This window comes from Poecile atricapillus, chromosome Z (genome assembly GCF_030490865.1).
Source record: "Poecile atricapillus isolate bPoeAtr1 chromosome Z, bPoeAtr1.hap1, whole genome shotgun sequence".
Taxonomy (NCBI): Eukaryota; Metazoa; Chordata; class Aves; order Passeriformes; family Paridae; genus Poecile; species Poecile atricapillus.
Window position 1 is genome coordinate 84,255,351 of NC_081289.1, and position 27,132 is coordinate 84,282,482.

Here is a 27,132-nt window from a genome sequence, read left to right on the forward strand (position 1 = left end):
TTCAGATTAGTCTAAACAGTTTAGAAAACAAAAGACTAATGCGTACGTATGTGAGGACAACATCTCTCTCAGACTTTACATCTACCAATCTGTTGAAGACAGTCATGTATATATAATTAGATTGCCTTTTCCAAGAATATGTTTGCTGTCAGCTGCCTACTTAGAATCACAGAGTCATTTGGGCTGGAAAAAATCCTTACGATCAAGTCCAACCACTAACCTTACATTGCTAAGTCAACTACTAAACCATGCCCCCAGATGCCAGATCTATACATCTTTTAAACACTTCCTGGGATGGTGATTCCAGCACTTGCCTGGGCAGTCTGTTCCAATGCTTGACAACCCTTTCATAGAAGAAATTTTCCCTAACAGCCAATCTAAACCTCCCCATCACAATTCATCTTGTCCTAGGCTAGTTACATGTGAGAAGAGACCAACTCTCATCTTGCTACAACCTCCTTTCAGGCAGACAAAGATAAGGTACTTTAGCCTCCTTTTCTCCAGGCTAAACAATTCCAGTTCCCTCAAGAGTTCCTCATCAGACTCAAGAGCTTTGTTGCCCTTTTCTGGACATGCTCCAACTCTCAATGTCTTTCTTGTTGTGAGGGCTCCAAAACTTAACACAGGACTCACCACTGCCAAGTACAGGGGAAGAGTGATTGCCCTGGTCCTGCTGGCCACACTATTCCTGATCCAAACCAGGATGTCATTGGCCTTCTTGGCCACCTAGGCAATTACTGGCTGTGATAGACTGGCATTTAAGAAAACAAAGAGAAACACCTAAGGAAGTTAAAACCACTGGAGGCTGATGGGAGTTTTTCTCCTAGCCAACAACTGGCTATTTCTAAGAATTGACAGCAGTTTTAACCATTGAAAAGTGAGATCAACCTGTGAACACAACCTTAAGACCTAAGCATGGGAATTTCTTTGTCTCTTTGTTTTCTGGCTGTGAAAGGTAACAGAGATCCAGCTGGCTGCCCGTTCCCTGCCCAGGTCATGCGGCCGGGGGGGGACTGGGCTGGGCCCAGCGGCTCCCGGCCGGGAGATGGGGCCTGCGGGGCTTGCCCCGGGCTCTGGCCGGGCCAGGCCGGTCCCTGGCTCAGCTGCAGTTTCTGCTGTGACTGAATTCACCAGAGACTGCTGAGTAAAGAAAGAAAAAAGCTCTTGACCTGCGGCAGGCTGAGACAGTGACCACACTCTCCAGAGCAGCCATGAAGAATCTTCCATCGCAGACAGCTCCAGCTCCTGCTCCGGCAGAGATCACAGAACCATCTACAAAGCCTGGGCAAGATTTTAACCTTTTCATTACCTAGCTGAGACTTGCAGATTAATCCTTTTATCCAGAGAGAGAAAAAGTGAGTAATCAACATGTAAAGAGACTTTATAAACTATCAGAGACAGTAAAGAAAAGAATTAAACTTCAGAAGAGGTAGAGAATAAGGAGATGCTTTATAAGCTGAAATATTTTTCTGTAAAAACTATGGAGATGGACAATAGTGTTATGAAAAAACTCCTTTAATTCATGACAGAGTATATTGGGAGGAATAGAGTGTTCAAAGTGTGGATTTTAAGCAAAAGGTGGAATAATTGTGATACAGTGGGGTGCTGGAACAGAGGGGGGAGAAGTAATAGTTGAAGATTTGGGGCCATTGTAGAGGTAAAGAGAAAACTTCTGTTTCCAGAGAAGCTCACAGAGACAGATGAAGGGACCTTTTGCCTTTGAATAACTCATCCTTAAAATGACATCCCTAGACTCATTGACCCATACACACCTCAGAGTGATGTGAAATGGGAGGAGTGAACTGATGACAGATTTCTGGGCAGCTGGCATCAGAGAGATAGAAAGCTATAACAGAAATAGCTTTCTTGTGAGAAACTCCATAGGTTAGCAGAAGAAGACTTCTCTTTCTCTACAAAGGCTGATGAAAATACTCCAGCAGGAATTAGGACTGTTTTAAACACCAAAGTTCCAAAGTTTTCTGTCTCTATGTTATGTGAACAGGGAAATTGTTGGGTAGTGGGGGATAAAGGAGTTTTCTGGAAATTTATTCTGGTTTCTTATTCTTGTAGTTTTATTAATAAACTTTATTCCTTTTAAGTTTCAAGCCTGTTTTGCTTTTGTTCTAATCCATATCTCACAGCAAGAAATAAGTAAGTTTTCTAGTAATTTTTTTAGTTACTGCTTTAAAACTACAACACTGGATCATGCTCCGACTCTGCTAATGTTGATCAACACCCCAGGTTCTTTTATGTCAGGCAGCTTCCCATCCACTATTCTACTGGCCTGAATACTGGCAACGCACAAGGTTGTTGCGACCAAATTGCAGAATCTGGAATGCCACCTTGTAGCATTTCACAAATTGGCCCATTGATCCAGCCTAAGCAGATCCCTCTGCAGAGCCTTCTCTCTCCAGCTGGTCAACATTCCCATCCAACTTGGTGCCATATGCAAACTAAATGAGGATGCACTTGATCCCCTTGTCCAGGTTATTGATAAAGATATTAAACATAACTGGCCCCAGGCCCCCATCCTGCCTGGCTACTGGTTACCACAAGATAAATCTGTCCAGTCTAAGTCTCTTAAATAGGAGCCTAGACAGACTAATCTCTTTCTCAGTCCCAGACTGCTAATGTTCTGCTCACAACTAATATAATCACCAGTTTTATTAAATACTGTACTTAAGCAATTATATTAAAAGGCCCTAAAATATTAAGTGACTAATTCTTTTCCGTGGTCACTCTTCAATGGAAGCAGCAGATACTTTGGCTAATCTAGAGAAGTCACATGACTCTGTTATTACGCCTTGGCAATTGGGGTAATTTGGTTTCTCTATGAAGAGTTTCTCCTCTGGGCCTAGGAATGGCCTGAAACTGAAAAAAACTGGGTAGAATTTTGATTTAATTTTATCTTATCTTTCAGTAGCATTTTATTTCAGTGTACTAAAGTGTTATTGTCTGTCCTTTAGAGCCAGGAAGAGTGAAGTATATTCTCTAAAAATTTCCCTGCAAATTAGTAGTATTCCTCCCTATGAATGGCCTGTTTATTCAGAGACAGTATTTGACAGTATGTGGAGCTTCACTTACAGACAAAGAACTGTTTATATGATTTGATCATTGTTCTTAAAACTGCAGTGTTTCATTCTCTATCTTTCAACTCAGAGACAAGTCAGCATAAATGCAGTTTTCTTTTTATGAATGTGCTTGCATGCTCGGTTGACTAAACAGCTGACAGAACAAGGATTTGCATCCAATCTGCCACAGCAGAAACAGATCAACAGTTTTAATATCTTCACAAAAACAGATGCTCTCAAGTATTTTTCTATAAAATCAGCTAATTAGCTGCTTTAATTATTAAAAACCCCTCTATTGACAAATTATATGTACAACTGACTAACCAGAGAATATCCTGAGTATTCAAGTTTTTTTTTTCAGACTACAAAATAACAAGTTCTTAAGAAAAGATGCACACTGTCTAACAAGAAAACAATAAAAAAACCCCTACCAAGTAAAAATTCTTGCTCATTCCTGAGTTAATTCTATTGACATGAATTTAATGAGCACTGTTTACTTGCCAGAAAATTAAACAAATAACAAGCACTGCTTTAGCAAATCACTAGCTGGCTTAAGCATTTTGCATTAATTAATACTTCTTTGTATAAATGTAAGACAGTACAAAAAGGAGATCTTGAAACCAGTAATGACATCTGTGAGCTCTTTCTGCATGTTCCGCAATGGCAAAACACTGCCAGGGACTATGGCAAAGGGAGAGGGTTGCCATGCAGACCAGCAAAACAGCCCTCTGAAATGGCACTGACCCACTTTCAACTACCAGCTCTTGCTGACCCTTTGTTGAGTGATAGATTTTTTCAGGTTTTTGCTGGTTTTCACCCTTTCAGTTCTTATTTCTAAAGCAGCAAACCTCTCTCTTTATTCTTGTTTCCCTCTTTCTCCACTATTATACACTGAAGAAAGGTAGATTGTTTCTTGTGACTGTCTGCTTCAGATACTTAAAAAAACCTTCCACCCACTCTTAAGATCATGCTGTGGAAGAAACATGGATCTTGTTATCAACAAAATTATGATACAATTCCTCAAGGAATTCAGTATGATCAGAGTAGTTCATCTGTGAAAAACCATACTTTAATTGTTACTATTGGCAATAGTGAAGGATAATAATGTAATACTATATTAAATATTGCCATGTGTAATAAAAAACCTCATTCAATCTTTCCAGCAGTGGTGTGCAAATCCCCTTTTGAATTCAGGTTCGGATGTTGTGATTTAAACTAAATCTTTTGCTTCTTCTTCCAAAACCAACGGGAGTTTAAAGAGAGATGTATTTTTATTGGAACCATGTGCTCAGCCTAAGTTGCCAGAATAATTTAGCTAAAACTAATGCTTTTATTTGGGTTAAGGTTGATTCCTGAGCTGTACAGAGGTCGAGGCATTTAGCTCGTCTTCCTCTTTTTCAGTTTCACCATCGAGTCTACAGCAGAATTCAGCCAGTTCAAGGTGTTTTTCCTGAATCCAAGTTACCAAGTTGAGCTTATTTATGGTTGTGACTTTCCATGAGTGGAGAAAAAACCTTTTTTCATCCCTTTTCCTTACTATATATATACATATATATATATATATATATATATATATACATGTTACAATGCATAGAAAAATGGTTCAAATGATTCAGAATAAGCAGTGGTTCAACCATGATTCAACAGTAAAAGTCCTGCTGCCAATGTTGCTGCTGCTGGTGTGACCTTAGTGTGACCTGTTTTTTTATAATGAGTGACAGCTGCTGTGAAATGACTCACTGGGTGTTTGCCTCTCTTGGGCAACAAGTGGAAAAACATAAAAAATATAGAATTTTGGAAGTAAGATATGAAAAAAATAGCTCTGCTTTATATTACTTGAAAAGTGTTCTTTGACCTTCATATAGCTTCAATAAACTGATGATAGAGTCACAGTCTCCTGATAAAACTTTTTAAATCCTGGGAGATGTTTCATAATAACAAATATTGTCATGTAATTGCAATTAAGGAAGTATCTATTTATGTGTTTTGTGTGGGGGCATGCACTTGTAAATGAGATAAAAAAACAGGCCCTTGAACATCAGAACCTTCACATGATTAGGAGGTTCTGATCAAACATCCATTTCTAAACACATTCTCTGTAGTTAGAGACTGGTTTGGATCCAAAAATAAAAAGGTGTTTGTTTGGTTTTTTTGTTTTTTTTTTTTGTTTTTTTTTTTTTGTTGTGGTTTTTTTTGTGGTTTGTTTTTGTGTGTGTGGAGGGGTTGGGCGGGGAGTTGGGTTTTTTCTTTTTTTGATTTCTATGCCATTGCACCACAAATGTCCTAGGTCAGAATTATATATTAAAGATGTTCTACAGTAGCAATGCCTTGATCCAAAATAGATTAAATACAGGCTTCCATTTTAAAGTGAAGCCAGGGTGAAGATTTGATGGCTCTCATTTATTACATTTTTCTCTCACGAGATCCTGGCACAAACAGATCAAATCTCATCTTAAAAGAGGTATTTTAGTATTGCGTGGAATTCTTATGAACAGAGAACCAGAAATAAGCCATTCCAGGGTTTTGTTTAGGATGCAATACAAACTGAAAGCAGTAAGAATGTAGTGAATGGGAATCAGAAAACAAACTGTGCTGAAATAAAATGTACAGATTCAAGTTTCCATTTTAACCCACCCTGAAAATAAATATCCTATTTAATAGCACAAGTGCTTACCTCTGCTTGCATTACAAAAGTGAAAAAATGTTTTTAAGATGTAGCTTTCTTCAAATTTACAAGATGGTACAAAATTTTAGAAATCGACAAGACAGGTCACTGAAAAATGATTACCTGTCCCATGAAAAGTCATGACAGCTCATAATTTGATTGTATCCAAAATCTGTCAGAATTCTTACTTATAAATAATGTAGAGCTTATAATATAAAAATGAAATTTGAAAATACTGTTTCATCATTTTAAATTGAAACTGTCAATAATTCTGAGGGAGAACATGGCTGGAATCCAGAATTGCTGCATCTTCAACTCTATACTACTTTATCAGAATACTAGGTATAAAAAGAAAAGTTAAACAACACTAATTTATTTAGTTTACTGGCAGCAGGCATGATATGGGATGGAAAGAGACTACGAAGTTCAAGCCAATGCATTTTTAAGCTGACGGCTTTGTGCATTAGTCATTCTACGAGGTTTTCCTTGTATAAGAGAAGATAGGCCCCTTCAGACTGAATCTGAAAGGTCTCCAAACAATGCACAGCATAGTGTCAAACAAAAATATCAAATAAGAGAAATTGTGATAGCAGAGAAGAAAGAAAGCTCTCACCCTTATAACCAGCTGCATTGGTTTTCCAGTCATTAGCATTCAGATGTCCTGCACGTGAAGTCCTGACGATAATGTGCTGTACATCTCTCCAGGTCAGAAATGGACTATGAAACAGGAGAAAGACAAAGTCACAGATGGGACATTTTACCAGGATGTAGTGATACAAAGCCATGTAAGCTGAAAACTATCCAAAGCAAAACAACTTTCATTTATCTTCTCTACTTTCCTTTGCTCCATTCAAAATAACATGTTCCAATTTTACAGAAAGACTATATGAAATTTATACAACTGTGAGGTTTGCCATAAGCAGACTGTAATAATATATGATAATATTCTGTTATATGAAACTTAAGGGAAGAGTTCATTTCACGCAGAGGCAATTTTTATGACCACCAACTACTGTATCTTAATGAATGTAAGAGAGAAGAAACCAAACATTTGGCTTGCTGAAAAGCTCTACTAAATCTCACTAACTGCTAGCTCAAACTAGAAATTCCTCTAGACTTTCAGTTCCTATTGAAGCTATTCCAGGTGCCTCTGTTGTTATTAATTTGTCTACTACTCTGGTCTTGGAATTCACTGAGAGTATTTTGCAATAATTCCAAGCAGTTGGATGGCTGGTGAGTTGCAAAGCAAGGGCCTGACTGAACAGATGTGTATTCCAGGATTAATAAAAACCTGTCCACCTGGAAGGTGAAATAGGATACTGTTCCTATTCTCACTGTGACATTAATACACATTTATCTTCTAGGACTAGGACAAATATTCAGCGATTGCAGGTTTCCTGTTCTTCTATATCTACAATAGGGAGAATTTATTTTCTTAGAAGACGATCTAAAGGTGCCATCATGCGGCTATTTTTTCTTGCTCCTCCCAATTTTTCAGTTTTTCTATTACCTGCAAGAAGATGAACAGTATTCTCTTTATAAATGCAGTGCACTAAAGGGAATGATAAACTGAGCCACTAAACAAAGAAGAGGAAAAAAGTAACGTGGTGAAGAACACCAGGCACTAAGTAGCATTCTCAGAGCATCATTATCTGTCCCTATTGAACACACTGCCACAATTCCCCTCAGCTGAAGACAGAACAGAATTAAGTCTATAAAACCCAGAATTGGCTCCCTACACTGTCCAGCCATTGAAAACCAGGGAAATCTTGGTTCTTAAACCAGATTCTTAACGTATTTAAATATTCTGTTGCATTAAATGTCTCAAATATGAGAGCAGATGCCTTCTCTCCCTGAGCATTTTTTAAAAAAACATTACTATGCCTATAGGTACTTTTTTTTTCTTATGGTGCAGTTTCTCACATCAGGCTGCTGGACTAGAATGACAGTAATTGTTTAACCAGTTGGGCTTGTAAAGATTACTGAAAAAAAGATTTTTAAAAAGTTATGGAATGTAAGGCACATTAAGGTTCTGTAACATAGGATATGCTTCTACATGTCATATAACATGTAGAAGCTTTTTTTGCCTTATTTGCCTGTACAACATAATTTAAATCAACTTCTAGCTCTACTTTACAACACTCAGTTCATATACTTGCTGCATCGCCACAGTTCCTGCAATGCATCCTGATCTCCTCATGAGGCAGTATCGGAAGATTTGCCACAGAACCACACAATGGTTTGGGCTGGAAGGGACCTTTACAAGTCACTCAGCCCAAGTACCCAGCAATCAGCAGGGACATGTTTAACAGGTTACTCAGAATCCTGTCTGAACTGACCTTGAATGTTTCCAGGCATGGGGCATCTACCACCTCTGTGGCAATCTGTTTCAAGGTTTTACCACTCTTTTGTAAAGGAAGAAAAAAAAAAAAAAAAAATCCATCTTTTGCATTATCTATATAATGGTTTTTAGGATAAAATCCAGACAAGTTGTGATAGGACATGATGAACATTGATGAACATCGATGAACATTGGGGTAGGCAGCTATACATCCACCAGCAACGGTGTTCTGGTGTACCTGTGTCAACTCTGCAGCGCACACAGAGATAAAAAATTTTAAGTGCCAAAAATCAAACAAACAGTGGCCTAACTGAAGGCTGATAATGATGAAATTGGGAGGAGAAAACCCCTGAGAGAAAGGCATCTGAATTACATCCTTTATTGTGTCATCTCCAAAGGAACAATAAAAGGAGACTGTCCAAAAGACAATGCTCACAGTCTGCTTAATAACAGCATGTAAGGAACAGCAACAAAACCTTATCTTAGTTGCCACTCTTAGAACCACCTTGACTGTGAAGATGGAGAAGGCTTACATTGTCTTGGGTTAATAAAGGAAAATATGGTTAGCATGGTACACAGGCTATTGACTCGACCTGTCTTCCACATTTCAAGAGACTGACTACAGGGACACTGCAATTCAGTGAAACTGCTCCTCTTTCACCTTTTTTCATTTTACTCCCACAAGGAACTGACAGCTGAAAGCAGCTGGGATCCCTGCTCTCAAGGTGAACAGCCAGAAGCACTGCAAGAGTAACTTCAGAGACTAGCATCTAAAGGCTGATGCTGGAAAACACTTGGGAAGCCAAGAAACTACAGGGGACAGAGCTGCTAAACTTTTAGAAGTCTCAATTGAGAAAATGCCAACTGAGATTTCTGAAAAGCTTATACAAGTTAAAGGCATTGTCCTGGCACCAGAACAACAGCTATCCACTAGTTTTATTTCTAGCTGTCACTCCAAAGTAGACACAGAAAAACTCTATGAAGAGGTTAAAAATCATCACAATCAAATATTACTTGTTTTTGCTCTTGTTTGAGTTTAGGAAATGTCTGAATGGATTTTTCGTAAATCTTCTGAATGCAAGTTAAATTGGAAATTTCAGCCTGAATGGTTATTCTTTGGCAAATTTATATGTGACTGAAAACAGGAACAGGAACCAAGGTACACCCAAATCAATGTCAATATCATAACTAAAATAGGTGATTAAACCTCAGGAGAAAGACAGGTTCTAAGGTAAGCAGTTATTAATGGCTATGTTTTTTATTTATTTCAATACTAAAAGGAAACTACTCAAAAAATGCAAAGATTCAGAAGGAGATTTTTAACTCACGCACTCTAGCATTGCCTTCTATAACAGGCAATCAATCAGTGGAGCAAAGACCTGGCTAAAGCTGATACACTTAAATCATAACCTCTTCTCCTGCACTCAACTATAGAGGTCACTTAACAGCACTTCCTCAATTCACCTCAGCTCTCTTCACTTTTAACTTCTGACTATGTTTATGACAAATCCCCCATAACTTTGATAATACAGAAATATGTTTTCTGTATCCAAAATTGCACCTTGCTAGACAGTGCACTGCTCTTCTCCTTTCTGTAAAAAAATGAATCACTCTGGGAGGTATGCAAATATATCTGTTCAGTTGCCAGAAATCCAAAGTATCTACATGCTTGACCCCTTACAATGTGAATTCCATTTTCCTTTTATCTCAGTGGTTACACTTGGCGGTACTGTCTTTTAGAGGAATGTGGTACAATGTCACTTTTCTGTCACTAGTATCAGAATTCACTAAAATTCTTTAGTTCTTCCCAGCACTACCTTGTTCTAGCCTCAGTTTCATGTAAAAAAAGACAAATGAAGGAATGACATTGACCTGCTGGAGCAAGTCCAGAGGAGGGCCACAAAAATTATTAGAGGGATGAAGCACCTCTCCTTTGAGGAAAAGCTATTTTCTTTGATAGACTGGGTTCAGATTTGATCTTTGCTGGCAGGGTAGTAAAGCACTGGGTGCCTAGAGAAGTTAAGGGTGCCCCCTTGCAATTGTTCCAAGGCCAGGCTGGAGGAGGCCCTGAGCAATCTGGTCTTGTGAAAAGTGTTTCTGATGATGGTGGGAGGCTGGAACGAGATGATCGTTAAGGTCCCTTCCAAATGAAATAATTCTAAGATTCCATATCATTCAAGTAAAGAGAATCATGACAGAAAACATACTCTCTCTCCAAGGCTATAGCACTGAGTGAACCACACAGTAGAAAGGTAGCAGACTAATACTTCCATTTCACTTGCTGCTCCTTACTAATGAAACTAGTTTATATACCACATACTGGAAAATATGCACTAGCTTATAGGAACATGCAGTTCAATTGGGGGTGTATAATGAATTCTTCTGTCAGCAACATAAGGGTTTTTATTTAAATTTGGCTTCTTTAAAGGAACATGGCACAATGGTCTCTGGAACAAATACAGGGCCACTGTATCTCCTGCATCTGATTTGATCAAATCCTAAATCCAACCCTTTTATCAATGAGAAAAGGTATTTCTAGCAACAGTAGATGGTACTATCCAATGAAAATAGTTTACTTTTAGAAAGAAAATTGCTGTCTCTGTGCACTAAATTGATTATACTTATCTTCTCATTTAACAATTAGAAAAATTTGACATTATGTAATGACTAAATGCAAGATACAAGAAAGCATTTATTCATAGGACCTGATCAAGGTACTAGATACATTGGGAAACATCAACTGGGTACAACTGGAGACCCATTTACTACCTAAATACCATAAGAAAACAGCAGAACATGAAAATTAAGATAAGTCTTTGTGTGATAGTTATTGCATTTTTACAACCCTAAATTGCACCCTTAGGGATTCCAAACATGCAGTCTGAAACTCAGTTGCAATTCTTTGATTCCTGAGGGAAAACATGCCACTTTGATACCCAAATACTAGATCAAAAATAACAAAAATGTATTCACATTATGCACAAAATCATCCTCAAATAATTTGTTACCAGAAGCAGATCCCTGTTGGAAGAAATGGCTAAGTGGAGGGTTCAAATCAGTAGGCAGTTAAGAAAACTTCTATCAACTATTTGCCAATCCTACCATATGAGGTTTGCCGAAGAAAGAAAGTGCAAGGCTGCAGTGTAAATCTGCCTTGCTTTTTTTTTTTCATTTGGTTCAATGTACCTTCGTGTGTGAGTTGAAGCAACCTTTTGGCTGTTCTAACTCATACCCAGGTCATATTAGTGCTCTGTTCAGTTCATGATGTCTCCCAGGAATAGAACTTGGCTGCTGGGGAAAACTGACTTCCATAGACTCAAAACCCTTCTGTGGTAAAAATTGTGTTTTTCCAGCACAAAGTGGAATGAAACTATCCATTATTATGAACAGTCAAGTAGTGTTCAGGACGAACACTACTTTAATTTTTAATCAGCTTGCTGTACGAAGAATATAACTAATCTTGCAACTCTTTTCCAACTTGTCTTTCTAAAAATCTCACATAAACACTGTCATTAGCAGAGTTATTAATAGGGAATCTAAGTAAGAATGTATGAAAATGCAAACTCTGTTTGAAGCAAAACAGTTCCAGCAAGCAGCTACACTGAACCACAATTTTGTGTCTTTTATATTCCATTTTAAAAGTACTGCATAAAATACTTTGATGGCTTCAGAACTTTTGTTTTTCATACATTAATTCCTAACATTTAATTAGGGTCACCTAAATTGGAAGGCATCACAGGTGAAAAATACAATCTGAAATTTCAAATCACATAAATATGAAATTCAGAAACTGCATAAATAAACGAAACAGATTCCATACAAGCAAACCCCACACATAAAATTTAATAGATCACAATATGATTTCCCTATTACCAAAGATTTCTCCAAACTGGTGAAGAAAACCAGCATGGGAAGCCATAATATGAGAAAATTTTTTCTCCCTAATTTTTTTTATTTTTATTTTCTAATTTTTATTTTAATTTTTTTTTTTTTTTTTTAGTGGCTGTGGTCAGCCGCAGTGGCAGATTTGAAGTATGCATAAGAGAGAAAAGTTAGTGAATGAAATACAAATGAATAAAACCATATTTATGGTATTAATAATTCCTTTGGATCTACTCAAATATATAGGCTAACATCTAGAAACAGAACCTTCCATTTAATGAAATGGAACAGAATCTAAAAGGAGAAAAAATCAACACATTTTCACTCTGAAATTCTTTTTAGTACCATGCAATGGAGTACTACAAATACTTAAGAGTTACTAGGATATTTAGTCACTGGCACATTTTGTCTCCATCACCACATATAAAGCTCTAACACAGTTTTGTCTTTATGTCTATTAAAGCAACTATTTGTTTGAATAAAAATACTAGTCCATCTGCACTAATATAGATTTCCCACTGGTAGAGCCACTGAAGGTCACCAAAAAAAAAGTAAGCTTTTCAATGTTGTAAGAAGTCACAATGAGAAATCGCTTTGTTGTAGATCTTGTAAGGCATAACTGTTCTGAAACTTTCAATTACAACAAAACAAAAAAGAATCAACTACCAATTTCAGTTCATTAAGCAAGACTAGTGAGAAAACTTACAGCAAATTGACATGTACACACACACAGTCTTATCTGCATTTGCAGATTGTTTGGAATGAACTTCAGAATTTTAAAATGGAGGTTAAGAGGACATTTCAAAGTTTAAATCAACCCACAATAACATTATATTAACTTTTCAAAAGACCTTTGTTTCTGATAACTGCATTAAGAAAACACAATTATAATGACACAAGTGTCACACTACTTAAGATTCAGGTCTTCAATTACAAACTCTTATGCTTATAACTCAGTAACAAAAAGTATTCTGTGCTGAATACTGGGTCAAAGTGTCTTCACAAAAAGCAGCATGAAAGATGGAAACATAATTCTATTATTATGAACTGCATGCAATTTGAAAATACTATTGAGGGCAAATTTCTTACTTCCTTCAAAGAAAATGGCTGACCCCACAGGAAGCTAGTTTTCTTCAGAGTTTAATAGAATCAATCTCCTAGAACTTAAAAACATTGAGTAGGATTTGGGGTGAAGTACTCCATCTTAAACTTGCAGGTATTATCCAATAGAGTACAAAGTAATGCAAAAGGTTCTGAAATACAGATTTACCTGAAGAGCTCCCACATTTTTGCTGCTCCGTGAACTACATTAGAGATACATATTAGGCATAAATCATGTAGTTGAAAAAATGTTTGTAAGAGGATTTTTTTTGAGCAAAAAGTTCCAGGACTATGGAGCTACACTATTCATGGTTTTCAGAGCTGAGGAGCTTGACCCATGTTAAAAAATAGACTTGTGTCAGCGTGCAGAAGTTGAGATTTTATTTTTCATACTACATTAACTTATGTTCAGGTTAACCTGACACCTCCCACAACCTCTTTCAGTGTTCAAGAACAGACATTGCTAAGAGAAGGCTGGTGAATAGAGGAGGTTACCTACAGTACTCTGCTGGGTACAGCAGATCTAGGCAGCCTTCTTAGTGAACTCTAAGATGTTACAAGGGTGTTATACATCAATTAATGAAAACCACCTGTGCTCAACATTGTTTCATTTTACTTCAACACTGCATACTCTGTCAGCATTTCCACAGTGTTTCCTTCATATGTAGGTAAGCATGGAGATCTTTCCTGCCCGTAGAAGGTTACTGTGACAAGAGAAGTTCCAAAGTGTGTGATGTCTGCATAAAGGTACTGGATGAATGAGAAATATCTTCCTGTAAATGCTTAATTTTGTTTCAGAATATATCTCAGATCTTACTTTGCTTCCAGTGCCAGGGCAATGATGCCTGCAGCCATAGGTGCAGAGGCTGAGGTTCCAGTGTGGCTGTCTGTGCAACGCTGCCTCAGGTCTGTAGTAATCTGGAAGAAATTAAATGTGTGAAATTATAACACAACTTCAGAAATAAGAGCATGTTTCATTTACTTGAATGAGTCACATGTATGTGGAGGGTATTTTCTTCTTTAACAGTAAGGAAAAGAAGATACATGATGTTAGATGTTCTGAACTTGAAGTCTCTCCTGAATTTAGATAGTGTTCTTTATATTGCTCCATGGCATGATCAACAAAGACACTTCTAAACCAGAAAAACATGCAGAGGGGTTTGAAATTGCACAACTGCACAGCTGCAATTCTGCCCTTCTATTTGATTTACAGAGGACTTTCTCTCCAAGATCTCAAAGTGTTTCACAAACAGAAAGGAACTACATCTTATATGCAGACTACTTATAAGACATATACACTGCTTATACATGTTTTAGAGACTACATAGAGGTATGGAGGGTTTGAAAAGGTTGCCTGAAGTCACTCTGGAAGTATGTGAGATAAAAGAATACAGTTTGGCTCATGCTAAGCACCCTGTTTAATCTTTAATTCACTTCTTATGCCATAAATCACATGAAATGAAGCAGTAATTCATTGGAAAATCCGATGTGATCACAAATTTGCCCCAGCCATCACCAGCCAATTAGATGTTTTCAGTTTTAAATTGTTACATCTTATGTATAATTACACGCTGCACATATTTTTGTATTCAGTCTAAGTGGACATATAAACTGTAATGTGCAATACCAGCTAGACACACAGCCTTCTACTTAGTGCTAGGATGTTTCTGTCTAATAATAAATTTTAGACATGCTTTCTGTAAGAATATAAATCACACATAAATGTGATTATTCTAAATCTTGCTTCTTTCAGGTAATGTCAATCTGAAATGATTCTACTCTGTGCTTGTCTTGCTGAAGAAGTGATTCTTTGCAGAAGCAAGGCAGCAGAGGTAGGCTGTCACTACTGCCTAGCAGAAGCTCAAACAAAACCCATGCAGACTGGATGAAGACAGCAGTCTTCAGCAAGCAAATCTCAATGAAGGTGAATGACCTGTGATGTCAAAACTCATTCTGAGAATTTCAGTCACTGCAAGACATAGAATATCTGCTAGAGGGGCAGAGGAAAAGTTGCTTATGTAACACTTTATCTAAGCACACGGAATTATTGTGTTCTAATTCACCAGTGTTGTACTACATTTCCAACATAGATTTGCACAAAGATGGGAGCAGGAGAGGATCAGAGGATCAAAAAATTGCAAAAAAGCACAGGGTATGTCAAAATGCCTGTCAAACTTTGAAACTTCAAGATACATGAAATGTGATCTGAAAAAGCATCTGAATCTCATCTGGGCAGATATAAGCAAACACATGCAGGAGGTATAGGTTTCACATTCATGTTAGCCATATTCAGTATATTACATGTTTTGTGTAAGGCTGATGAAAACTCTCACAACATATAAGCAAATGCAAGCTAACACAGATTTCTAACAGAAAAGGAGCTAACAGCACCAAGAAAATGTTGTAGGGAGCAAGTGAAACAATATGGAAACTACTAAAAATTGAAAAAGACTTACAAAAGTATTTATAATGTCAGATCCTTAAATGAATCAACTCACCAGAGGCTGGGTTTCCTGATTAATGAAGTCTAGAAAGAACTTTTTTGCCCCCTATCATTTAATGTTCTTCACTGATGCACACCTTGTTAAATAATTTCTTCTATCTGTCATTGGCCAGAAGTTGAAACCCCATAAATAAAATGTTCATGTAATTTCCTTCTCTCTTCCCCTTTTGCCTATTGATTGTCTATTCATTTAGATGATAGAAGTTACCAGTGTTGGAAAAAGCTGTTGGAAATTGCATAAGTGTATTGACAATATTAAGAGATGAAACTGAAGCAGTAATAGCCCTAACATTGCACTGCTTTTATGTGCAAAGTCAAGTAGTGATTATCCAGGTGGAATTAAGATGTCCAAGTACTAGATGATGACATGCACCCAGAGACACTTAAGATACAGGTATCCCATTTGGAAAATACTGGTCAGTGCTCTGGCAAGGGCCAGAAGGAAGGCCAGGAAAAAGAGAGGGTGCAAAAGGGATTAATACATGTTCATGTCTTTCATATTTATACTTTATATATATATTTATATATATAGATATATATAAAGTATATATACGTACTTTAGCCCTGCATAAAAGTGGTGCAGTGGGTGCTTTCCTTGGAGGACCTAAGGCAACTAAGCATCCAGGAGCTCAGGCAGAAAAAAGTGCTGTCATAGCAGCTTTTCCCTAAGGGACAGCCTCTGTCAATACAGTGAAACACACTGAATTGTGCTGTCCTTGTTTCTCATCCTCTGGAAGAGCATCCTTCCAGACTGATTTTACTGTCCTGTCACCACAGATATCAAGCACAATAAGCCATGACATCTCTTTAATTGGCAGCATTGTCCCTCTTGTTCTAAGCGTATACTGTGCTAGCAATTTCAACTACAGACCCTTATCTTGCTTTCAACAGATACTTCAGCCAAAAATGTGTTGAGAAAGCTTTGTACGCATAAATCCCATTTCAGCTAGTTCAAAGGAAAGTTACTGACAGCAGCTGAGATGTTCAGGTGTAGATTACCTCCAAGATTTGAGGCACATTTTCAGCACTGTGGATTCAGAGTCAGAGAACTGCTGCATTTACCCCAAGAAAAAGAGTATATGATCACCAAGAGATGAGCAAAGTTCAAGAAGAACAAGGGTGCCCAAATTCCTCAGCAACAACATCAATCACAATAAAAGGATATGGTGTTTGATAGCACCATGAAGCTGCCATTAGAGTATATTAGAAGTCATTCTGATTGTTAGGGTGGGGAGAAGGAGAAATTTTAAAATCTTCCATTGGGTATAACACAAGTGCTGATCTGTGAAAATGCTGATCCAACTGCCCAAGAAAAGTCCATGTAGTATTTCCAGGGCCATGACTTACTACAGCTTCTAAGTGAGTTGAATCAACTAGGTTTGATTGAAGATAATGACAATGTTTCTGGTACTCGCCTAGTTTAATCAATATGAAATTAGCCACAGACACCCTGATGAAAGGCAGAGAGGAATTACTGCAGTGCACTGTAATATCTCTCATAGGCATTGGTGCAAAGTTTTCAGAAAAGCTAGGCATTTATTAAAGGAAAAAATCTAGACATACTGTAACAGTTTTATAGAAGCAATTTGATCTGAGCAACTTGCTCTCTGAAGGAGATGCCATTTTTGTACAGTCATTATTAAGGTTGAATCATCAATATTTCCACAGTTTTACCAACTGGGAAATTAATGAATAAAGTAAAAAATGGGATTTCTCTTGGCAGAGAACAAGCTCATGTACCCTCTCCCAAGCCTCAGCCTTTCTTAGTATTTCATATTTCATGACGAGTTTTCTGAACTGATTTAATTTTTTCTATCTTCTGCTACAGTTCTTCAAGACATGTTGATTTCTGTGAATCTGTGTCCCTAGAAGTGAAAAGATTTTAGCAAAAATATATTCTTCATTCTACACAGCCTATACTGTGTATATGTATATACATAATTCTGTATGTACCCAGAACAGAAGTCCTGTGTAGAGATTGTGTCCTGTGATTATCTTGTGCACATCTTGATAATCTGAGTGAGTTTCTGAAGAACAGGCTTTTGTGTTTGAAGAACTGGCAGGAGACAGGATGGGCTTTTTTTGTTGATGTTTCGGTTGTTGTTGTTGTTTTCAGTTTTTAACTTTTTTCTGCTTAGAGCAGAAGTTTGTCAACAAGCAGAGAAAGAAAATCAGCAGATGAATTGCTATTTATCAGAAGATAACAAAACAGGTGGAACATTAAGTATATGGGTTATTTGCAGGAGATAGGTCATTAATAGGCTTATAAATTGTATCTCTGAGGAACTTTCTGATGTCAAAATCTTAGTGTGTTAGAAATCCTTCAAAAAACAAATTCAAAGGAAAGGCATTTGTGCAATGTTTGATAAATGAAAGACCCATATAGGTAACTATATTATGTGGTGCTTAACCTATCCTAGCCACATGGTACGGGGGAAGCTATCTTTAAGCATGATTCTATGGTATTCAATGAAGTATATATAGTACTGTAAAGAAGAAAATAATAGGAAAAAATACCTTGACAACTGCATATTATTACAGAAGCCAATACTTCTGTACTCACTGAGTTATGAGAGGTAACATCTATAATGAAGTATAATTTTATGGTCTTTACCTACTGTCAATTAGTCTCTGTCCCACAGTGCGAGTTTCTATGTCTGTAACTACGCCAGCACTTTGCAGCTACATTTGAAAACACCTAAAAATAATTCTAGTTCTTTTCCATAAGTCTGTGTAAAAGGCATACATCTATAGACATTGTAGGAATATTTGCATGCTTTGAGCATTTTAATATATCCAAAGGGTGGGAACTTGGTTTATAAGAGCCTAATTATCACTGCAATAAAACTCAGTACAGTGTAAAGTCAAACACACTTGGTGTACCTTTCCTGAATAACAAGGAACTCACCTGAGAAGGTGTGTCTACCTGTAACTGTTAACTTAAAAAATTTTAAGCTGTCATTCTATAAGACAAGAAAACCCCTCCAATACCAGAAAAACTTCTAAAATACTGTAAAAATACATCCTATATTTTTAACAAGCAATTATAAAAGGGTAGTAATGAAAAGAGAAAAAAAGTGTTTTGTGTAGTTATTAAAGTGTTTGTGATTCTATTACTCCATATTGAAATAAAATAATTTTTGTAACAATTTTTAGTCTACAAAGTGAGTTTCTGATACTTGATTACTGTTTGTTCATTTACCTTATAATACATTCTGCACTTACTGGACAGAAAAACAGAGAAGAAAACAGAAAATAAAGATATTTGGCTAAACAGTGCAAGGAAAAATAGGAAGGAACTGCGGAACATGACATTATACAACCATAATCCATTCACAGTTCCTAAGTCTTGGGTAGGTATTTCTGCACTACAACACTGCAGAATCTCACATGATACTGAAATCTGTGCTGTGTTACATGAAAAAAATTTTAAAAAAGAAAAACACTTTAGTTCATTTGATGTTAGTTGTAAGTCCTGTGCCAGATCACTTCCTTCTGGTTTACTGCTGTGGTATTTTTGTTTCCTATTTTGAATGTAGGAGTCTCAGTCCAACAAACAAAGTCATCTTATGATCTGATAAAATATTGTTACTCTTCAAATTTTGGCACAGAATTGAGCCCTGCATTGTTTGTCAACTGCATATAAATTTATATGCAAAATAGAATTTGGGTAAATTTAATAATAATCTTTTTGTTCACCCTGTATTGTTATATTTTTCCCTTTAAATGTGCTGCAATCTCTCAACTTCTTGTGGAAAGATATGAAGACAACCTCTGACTCAAAAGGAGCACCAGTTTAAACAAAAGTGTAAGACATGATGCAGTGAAAAGGTTGTGTGATACAACAATGAAAACTAATACATATGATTTCTAGACTGTTCTAGCACTTTACAACAGTTTAAAAAACTTAGTATTTGAAATTTTCAGTTCTGTTTTGAGTACACTTTTTGTTTCAAATAAGACTTCTTTCCAAGGTAAATGATATTTGATAGGCCTCTAGGAGGACTGAATTTTGGTAGACAAGCTGGAGAAGAGAATAGCAATACAGTCAGTACTGCAATGCTCTTAGAAGACACTATAAGCAAGACAATCACACAGGTAATAGCAATATTCCTTTCTCCATGTGAGGGTGTGTATGCTGAAAGGACTTCTCAACAATCAGTTTGAAAAGCTGGTTTCACAATTTCACTGAATTTCTCACTGGGTTGTAGCATAACAGAAGCACATAGTCATCGCTTATATGGACAACTGGTTTACACACAGCACAAACAGAAGCGATTTATCTTCACTATGCTGTTTTGCTTTGTCATTGAAAGTACCTGGAGGGGGAACAGCCTTGCATGGCTTTAAATACAAAGTACCACTTGTAAAACATGGAAGAGTTGTGTGTTTCAAAAGTCAGTTGACAGTATAGTACAGGAAAAAGGATCTTGGCAGGAATTTTTATAGTCTGGTTTTCAAGCATTTGGGATCAGTGACTCTTACGGCACATGCAACTGCAAGGTTGCTTCGCACAAGTAGTCAAGGATACATTCTGGTAAACAAATGGTCAATAGACCGGGGTTAATTCTTATGGCTACTCACACTTACACTTTTGCCATTCACTGTGCAAAATGATGAACACTATAGGACTAAAACTGGCATTTGGAACTTAACTGCTTTGAAAAGAATGGAGGATCTAACTAGTAAATAATCCATCTGACCAGCAAAAACAATCAGTTCTTATAGAATTTATAGAATTCAATTTAAAATTATTTTCACTTATCTCTGATGTTCAATGTGAGATCTCCAAGGGAGACTCCAATTAAGAACATTTTTAGAGGCATATTTTTAATACTTTCAATAATGTTTATGCAAAATGTCTTCCTTACTTTCCTAATTATGGGATGATTTGTGTGCGTTCTATATATAGCTATTATTACCTCCTTTGTAAGGTATACTTTTCAAAAATCTTACAGTAAGAGATTAACCTGCCTGTATTAGCACAGTGCAATGTTCCAAAGTTCCAAAGTGAAGGGTATTATTCTCTGGTAAAGTAAAAATTATATATGCTTATATTCCACGAGAAGTCTTTAACAATAAAGGTGAGATCACCTCCAGGTGTTTTTGATCCTAGTGCAAGACATAAGGGAGTGAAATGTCAGAAATTAGCAATGTTCTCTTACTGAAATAGTAAATCTGTAAAAGCAGAAAGTCTGTGTTAATTGAAAAGAATGGATGACAACCATCAAGAAAATTACAGCTCATCAGAGGAATCAGAGGAATGCAAAAAGCTTAAATTAGCAATGTAGTAAAGTACAAATAAGGACTGAGAAATACAGAGATATTTTACTTGATATTAAAAACATGAGCAAAGATATAAAGGAACAGCAATTAATTACATTTGAAGATAAAAGATGCAGAGAGGCAATAAGGAGACACAAGATTAAATGGTGAACCTAAAAAATAATGTGCAAGTATGTTTTATTTAAAATACACCAGAAGCAAAAGAATCCCCAAACTATCGTAATTGTCCAGAGATAATAGTTTATAGTGAACAGCTATTTCTTGGAATGTTCCTTTTTGGAAAAAAAAAAGGTCTAAATTAAATTTTCAAAGAATAGAGAGATGATAAATCATCTCCCTATTTTTCTCTATTTTAAATAAGAAGTTTAAATCAGAAAGATTGGAAGTGCCACAAACTTTTACAAGAGCTGGAAAGGGAACTGCTGTGTTGTTTTTAGCAAATGCTTGAACACTGCACAAGTTCCAGAAAACTGACAGAAAACCTGCACAGTGTCATTATTTTAAAAGGGTAAGCAGTATTGTCTTATTAATATCAGCTATTTGCCACCTTTTTATCTAGTGTAAAACAGTGTGAAACGAATTACTAATACATTAATTAGCTAGTAGTATACTCAATGGTGGATAACATAAGATGTTGGAAAAGGAATCTTGCCAAAGTACTGTACTATTTTTTTCTGGCCATCACTTTGGCTGAAAGTAATATACTCAGCATTTTACAAGAGACATCATGTAATATTTTTTTTAAAAAGTATTTAAATTTAAGAAATTAAAAATGTACATGATGCATAATACCTTGATTTAAACTGGGATAAGGTCCAAAAATGTAAGCATATATAAAAGATTAGAAGCAGAGAAATTATATATATCCTTATAGAAGAAATTAGTCTTGTTTCTAATCAGGTCTTCTACAAACTGGTTCTTGGCCATAGTATGAACTAAAGCTTTTACCAAAGACATGGAAGAAAACAACAGCACCTTCTGATGAGTGTTGGAGAAACTTGGAAAATGACAAAGTGATGATGAAGGCTGGTCTGAATTGAGTACTAAACCAGCCAGTTGTTAATGGTGGAATACGGAGACCCTAACTACCCCTACATATTTCCCGGAACCACCAACTTTGAAATAGAGAAGCAGCAGCTCTGAAAATGGGCTGGGCATCACATAGTGATGGACACATTACATGACAGTGACGCTAACAAGTCTCAGGGTCAATATATAAAGAGACTGACCTGGCACATACAGACACCCATTTTCCTGTGCTTTTGTTACTGAATACTGCTGCTACCTGACTGGTGTGTTTAGCTTGGACTCTAGAAGCTTGTAACATGAAAAAGGGTTTATAAGAAAACATGACTTAGAATGATGCAAGAAACTTACCTTGCATTATCAAAATCAAAAGGGATTAACTGGGCTACATGGGCAGAGAGAAGACAGACAACTGGAGTGGTCTTCATACCAGCAATAAAATTTGTGACACCAAATGCTTATAAATCAAAGCTAAAGGGGCTCAAAGAGCAAACAGGAGAAATCTTTTAATGCCAATGAATAATTAAAAGCACTTACACTAAATTTAAGTGGACTTTTTTGTCACTGAAAACTTTGAAAGCAATATTGATTATATTTATAAAAATTGTTGTTGACTTGACAGCAACTGCAGGATTCAAAGGACTCAGGGAAGTCTTAAAGACTTGGCTAAGTTGAGGTCAGGAGGGAGGACCACAATCCCATCTGCTCAGCCTACTAGTCTCACTTAAACATAAAGAAGTTGGTAAACATCTTTTAAAGGATGGTGAATGGAATTTAATCACAGAAGTGAGGATTCCTAGTAGATACAGTATTTTTTTTATTTATTATTATTTATCAGGGATAACAAGAAACATGTCAAGAAATGAGAGAGAAGGCTTCAGTGAAGAGATGCAAGAAAAGAACAGAAAAATCATTCGAATGAAGAAGGATCTCAGAACAAGTTTAAAACAAAAATTAGACCATCTGAAAATAACAAAGAATCCAAGAAGGGATGGCCAGCATCCCAGAATCCTGAAAGACAAGGCAAGCAGTATTAAAAAAAGCATAGAGGCTAATATTTTTAACTCTTTATTGACACCAAGGGAAGAATCTGCTAAGGACCAGAAAGAAAGAAATGTTAGATGAGTCTTTAAGAAAACATATGGAAGAAAAAAGCTCTCCAAATCCTTCAATTTTATGATCCAGAAGTAATAAATTTTGGTAAGTTAAGCACTAGAATAAATAAGCAGGGAAGAGGACAATAATAGCAAACCTCATCAAGCTGAGGTTTAAGATTTAAAAGGTTTAAAAGGTTAAAAGGAGTAGAATGTTGAATACTGGAAAATAACCTGAATGCATTCATATTGCAAAGGGACATAGGTTGTACAAATAATAAGGATATCAACAGATAATCAAACAATTAAAACTATTTGTCATTTTCCAGCAAAGATGAGAACAACAGGGAAAACAGATGCTGGCTGCTTAGGAATGAGAAGAGGAGCAACACAGAAAAGATGAGCACTGAGCCTAATTTTCCTTACAATATATTTCCAGAATAGGCAGCAATATGTCAGTAATAATTCACTGTCACTGAATATAAAAGAGGAAGGATGCTGGGTCAAAACAAACCTGAGAAAATAGAGGTCTATATAGCTAGGTAAATTGCTAATACATCTGTAAAATGTGAAAACTGTTGATAAGTGGTTAACAAATGGAAGATATTAGTATAAATGATTTCTCTTTCTCTCCAGCCCCCAAAGTCGCTGTGCAAAATACAAACACATATACATGAAAAAAACAATTAAAACCCATACTATTTTCCTGTCATAGGATTCTCCACTGCTGTATGTTGTAGCTAGTGTGGACGCACATTCTTCCAGATACCACGGCTTCTTTCCGCTTTCAGCTGTACTGCTTATGGATATAGTGTAGATGCTATTGGTGTAGCCATCACAGGAGCAGTGGTCTCGACTTCTTCCACCATTTCCAGATGCCCAAACAAAGACTGAACCTAAGCCTCTTCGTCCCTGTTTGGAAACAGTACAAAAGATTTGATTAATAATTCTTCTTTTCTCGCTCAACTGTTTAATAGCCAAGTCTTTTCCCCATAAAAGACATCTCATGAGAAGCAGAAAATAAAATAACAACTATCCAGAGAAGAATTTGAAATGAGAACAGGATTTCAGAATCAGACATTAGAAAAATGGAGAAATTGAGAAAATGAGTATGTATGAACACAGCTTTAGAAACAACTTCTATGCAGTGTTTGTTGGTCTGCATCTACATCATCCAGATGTACCAAGAAAGTCCTGCTGGAAACTCAGATGAAGGAGTCTCATTCACCAGCACCCCAAGTCCTTCTTGAGTCCTTCTTAGCAAGATTGCTTTTGATCTGTTCATCCCACAGCTTGTTTGGGAGTTGTCCTGTTGCAGGTGCAGCACTTCGCTCTTGGTCCTATTAAACATCACAAGATTCCCACAGGCCCATCATTTGAGCTTGTCTAGGTACCTGTGGATGGCATTCCATCTTTCAAGAGTGTCAGCTGCACCCCTCAGCTTGGTGTCATTGCAAATTTGCTGAGGATGCACTTGATCCCTTCATCCATGTCATTAATGAAGACAGTAAATTACACTGGATAACAATACCAATGTGGACTCCTGAGGGACACTTGTTACTGAAGTCCATTGGACTCTGAGCATTGACCACTGTCATCTGGATTTGAGTGTCCAACCACTTTCTTATCCAACAGTCCATTTATCAAATCCATCTCTCTCCAATTTAGAGAGAAGGATGTCGAGGGGGATTGTCAAAGGCTTTACAGAATTCCAGACAAATGACATCTGTAGCCCTTCCCTTGTCCACTGACGTTGTCACTCCATAATAGAAGCCCGCTAGGTTGGTCAGGCAGGACTTGCCCTTGGTGAGGCTGTGCTGGCTATCCTAAATCACATCCCTGTCCTCCATGTGCCTTAGCAGAGCTTCCAGGAAGATTTGCTTTATGAAACTCCCAGGCACAGAGGTGAGGCTGACTGGTTGTTCCCAGTGTCCTCCTTTCTACCCTTTTAAATGTCCCCCTTTTTCCAGTCAACTGAGCCTTCATCCGACTGCCATGACTTCTCCATTACTTTTCAGCAAAGTAAGTTAAATAGCAAATTCTCCTGATTAGAGTCTACATAGTTATGTCTCTAAAATGCAAAATTTTATTTAGAAACCTTTCAAGCAGAGAGAAAAATCTCAAGGTGCCAAGTTTAATGTACTATGAAATCCACATTCTTGAGACAAGATCAGTCTGAATATTACATTTTTCTCACTTTCTTGATCTTGGCTAATGCACCAACAAAAAAAGCAAAGTAGCAACGTTTTCAGTGTAGTGGGGACTTTTTGGTTGTTTGTTTTTTATGACAACCTTTATGAAGTGTTACAGCTCTCTTTCTCCACCTTTATTCTTCACACACAGGTCTTGAAAGCAATATTATGTAATTACATATGGCTAAGCTGATGCCCTACGGGAAATTTGGAATAACCACTACTATAACCAAGATAGAAGAAGGGAGAATTCAGGGTAATCAAGCCATAGCTTCCACTTAAAACAAACAAACAATCAAACAAAACCAAACCAAATCAAAACAAAAACAAAAAAAATAAACAAAAAAAACCCACCCCCCCCCCCCCCCCCAAAACCAAAACCCCACATTTTCTAAAAGGAACTCTCAAGAAGATGCATACAGAAAAATGGTGCACTAATGATGGTCTATCTGTCATTTTTCTGTTTTTACCACCAGATGGTTCCACGTGCAAACCACAGTATAACATGATTTATCCCATGCAGTAAAAACCTTTTCACGGCAGGGTATGACTGTATTATCAGTTTGTTTGCATGGAGAATGTGTCTCTGTTTCATTAGACGTGTACTTGTACTGCTCTGCAATAATGTACAACAATGAACAACAAGCTGCAGAAAGAGGTATTTGAACCATTTTTGGCCACAAAGCGGTGAGAACATGCCAATGGATGTTAGAAATTCTGCATTTATAATTTAAATATTATAAACATCAATTTAGACTTTTAATAGAAAGGGCAGGACTTTAAAACTAATAGCCATTTGCACCTGGATTTATGTTTTCATGCTAGGTTTTCTTTGGTAAACAAATTATGGCAAATATTTTTTTGTAACTACTGTCTCCTGTAAATATGTAAAGGATCAATGTCACTGTTATTGCAATAAAAAGTAAGTACCAGATGCACTGACCAATGGAAAATAGTATTTTTTATATACAAAGTAAGAACTGCCATTCCTCCAATGCATTGCAATAGTGCATATATAAGAGCCCAGAAGTTCACAGAAAGCAACAGCATTACCTTCAGATCAGAAAACGAGTTAGACACCTTGTTTCTAGAAGTTATTTGGCAAAGCAAATGACAGTCTTAATAAAATAAACAAACCTTCAAACTAATTTCAACACTTGTGTTCAGGAGAAGTCTGGATATGGTGCTGTGTGATATAGATGGTTTAGGGGCTACAATGGTAGTGGTAGGTGAACAGTTTGAGTGGCTGGTCTTTGAAGGCCTCTTCCAATCTTGATGATTCCATAATCCTATGATCCTATGAACTTGACTAAAATAATTTATCAAGTAAAAAATTCTGGTTTACCATTTGGTTCAGCAGTCCCAATCATGCTTAGGAAAATATAAAGTAGTAAGTAACTATGTCCAACAAGTAAGTAGAGCAGAAGCATCAGCTGTTCTACTGTATGTAAGGGAATGTTGTATCATTTAAATAAAGAGAGTTAAATAATATTTGGACTGTGTTACAAAGTTAAGATAAACACACATGGAAGGCACTATGTAGCTTTTACTGTTTATTTAAATCAATCATTTATCATCTGCCAGGTGTCCAAGGTAATCAAGACAAAAAGTCAAGCCTTGAGATGCCAGGAAACTGAGCAAAACTAAGAGTTAGTAACTCCTCTATAGAAGAAGCATAAACCAGTGCTGAATGGATGTCCAGCAAAGTATGCTCCATGCTTAAAACTTCATTCCCTCCCCTCTGGTCATAGAGCTGTTTCTGCTCTTCCATTTGCAATGACAGCTAGGGACTGCCTCCCTCTGCATGGTGTCCATAATTCTGCACTTGTGCTTGTCAGTGCACCAAATCAGACAACTATGAAAGGTTCTCCTGTTTTATAATCTACTTTCTTAACTTGCATAAAACATCATATGATTAAAAAAAAAATCATCTGTCCCATTATGCAAAAGAAAACTATTTTGCTGATGACT

General features: G+C 36.8%; 1 protein-coding gene across 2 annotated transcripts in view; it reads right to left on the minus strand.

The window, feature by feature from the left end:
- Positions 1-27,132, minus strand: part of PCSK5 (proprotein convertase subtilisin/kexin type 5) — a 229,289-nt gene that overhangs the window by 95,516 nt on the left and 106,641 nt on the right. For both annotated transcript variants that reach the window (XM_058864245.1, XM_058864244.1), the window contains exons 8-10: positions 23,669-23,881; positions 13,878-13,978; positions 6,350-6,453 (exon numbers count right to left, since the gene is read on the minus strand). In XM_058864245.1, coding sequence (XP_058720228.1) covers positions 6,350-6,453; positions 13,878-13,978; positions 23,669-23,881 — 418 coding nt within the window. The remainder of the gene's footprint in view (positions 1-6,349; positions 6,454-13,877; positions 13,979-23,668; positions 23,882-27,132) is intronic.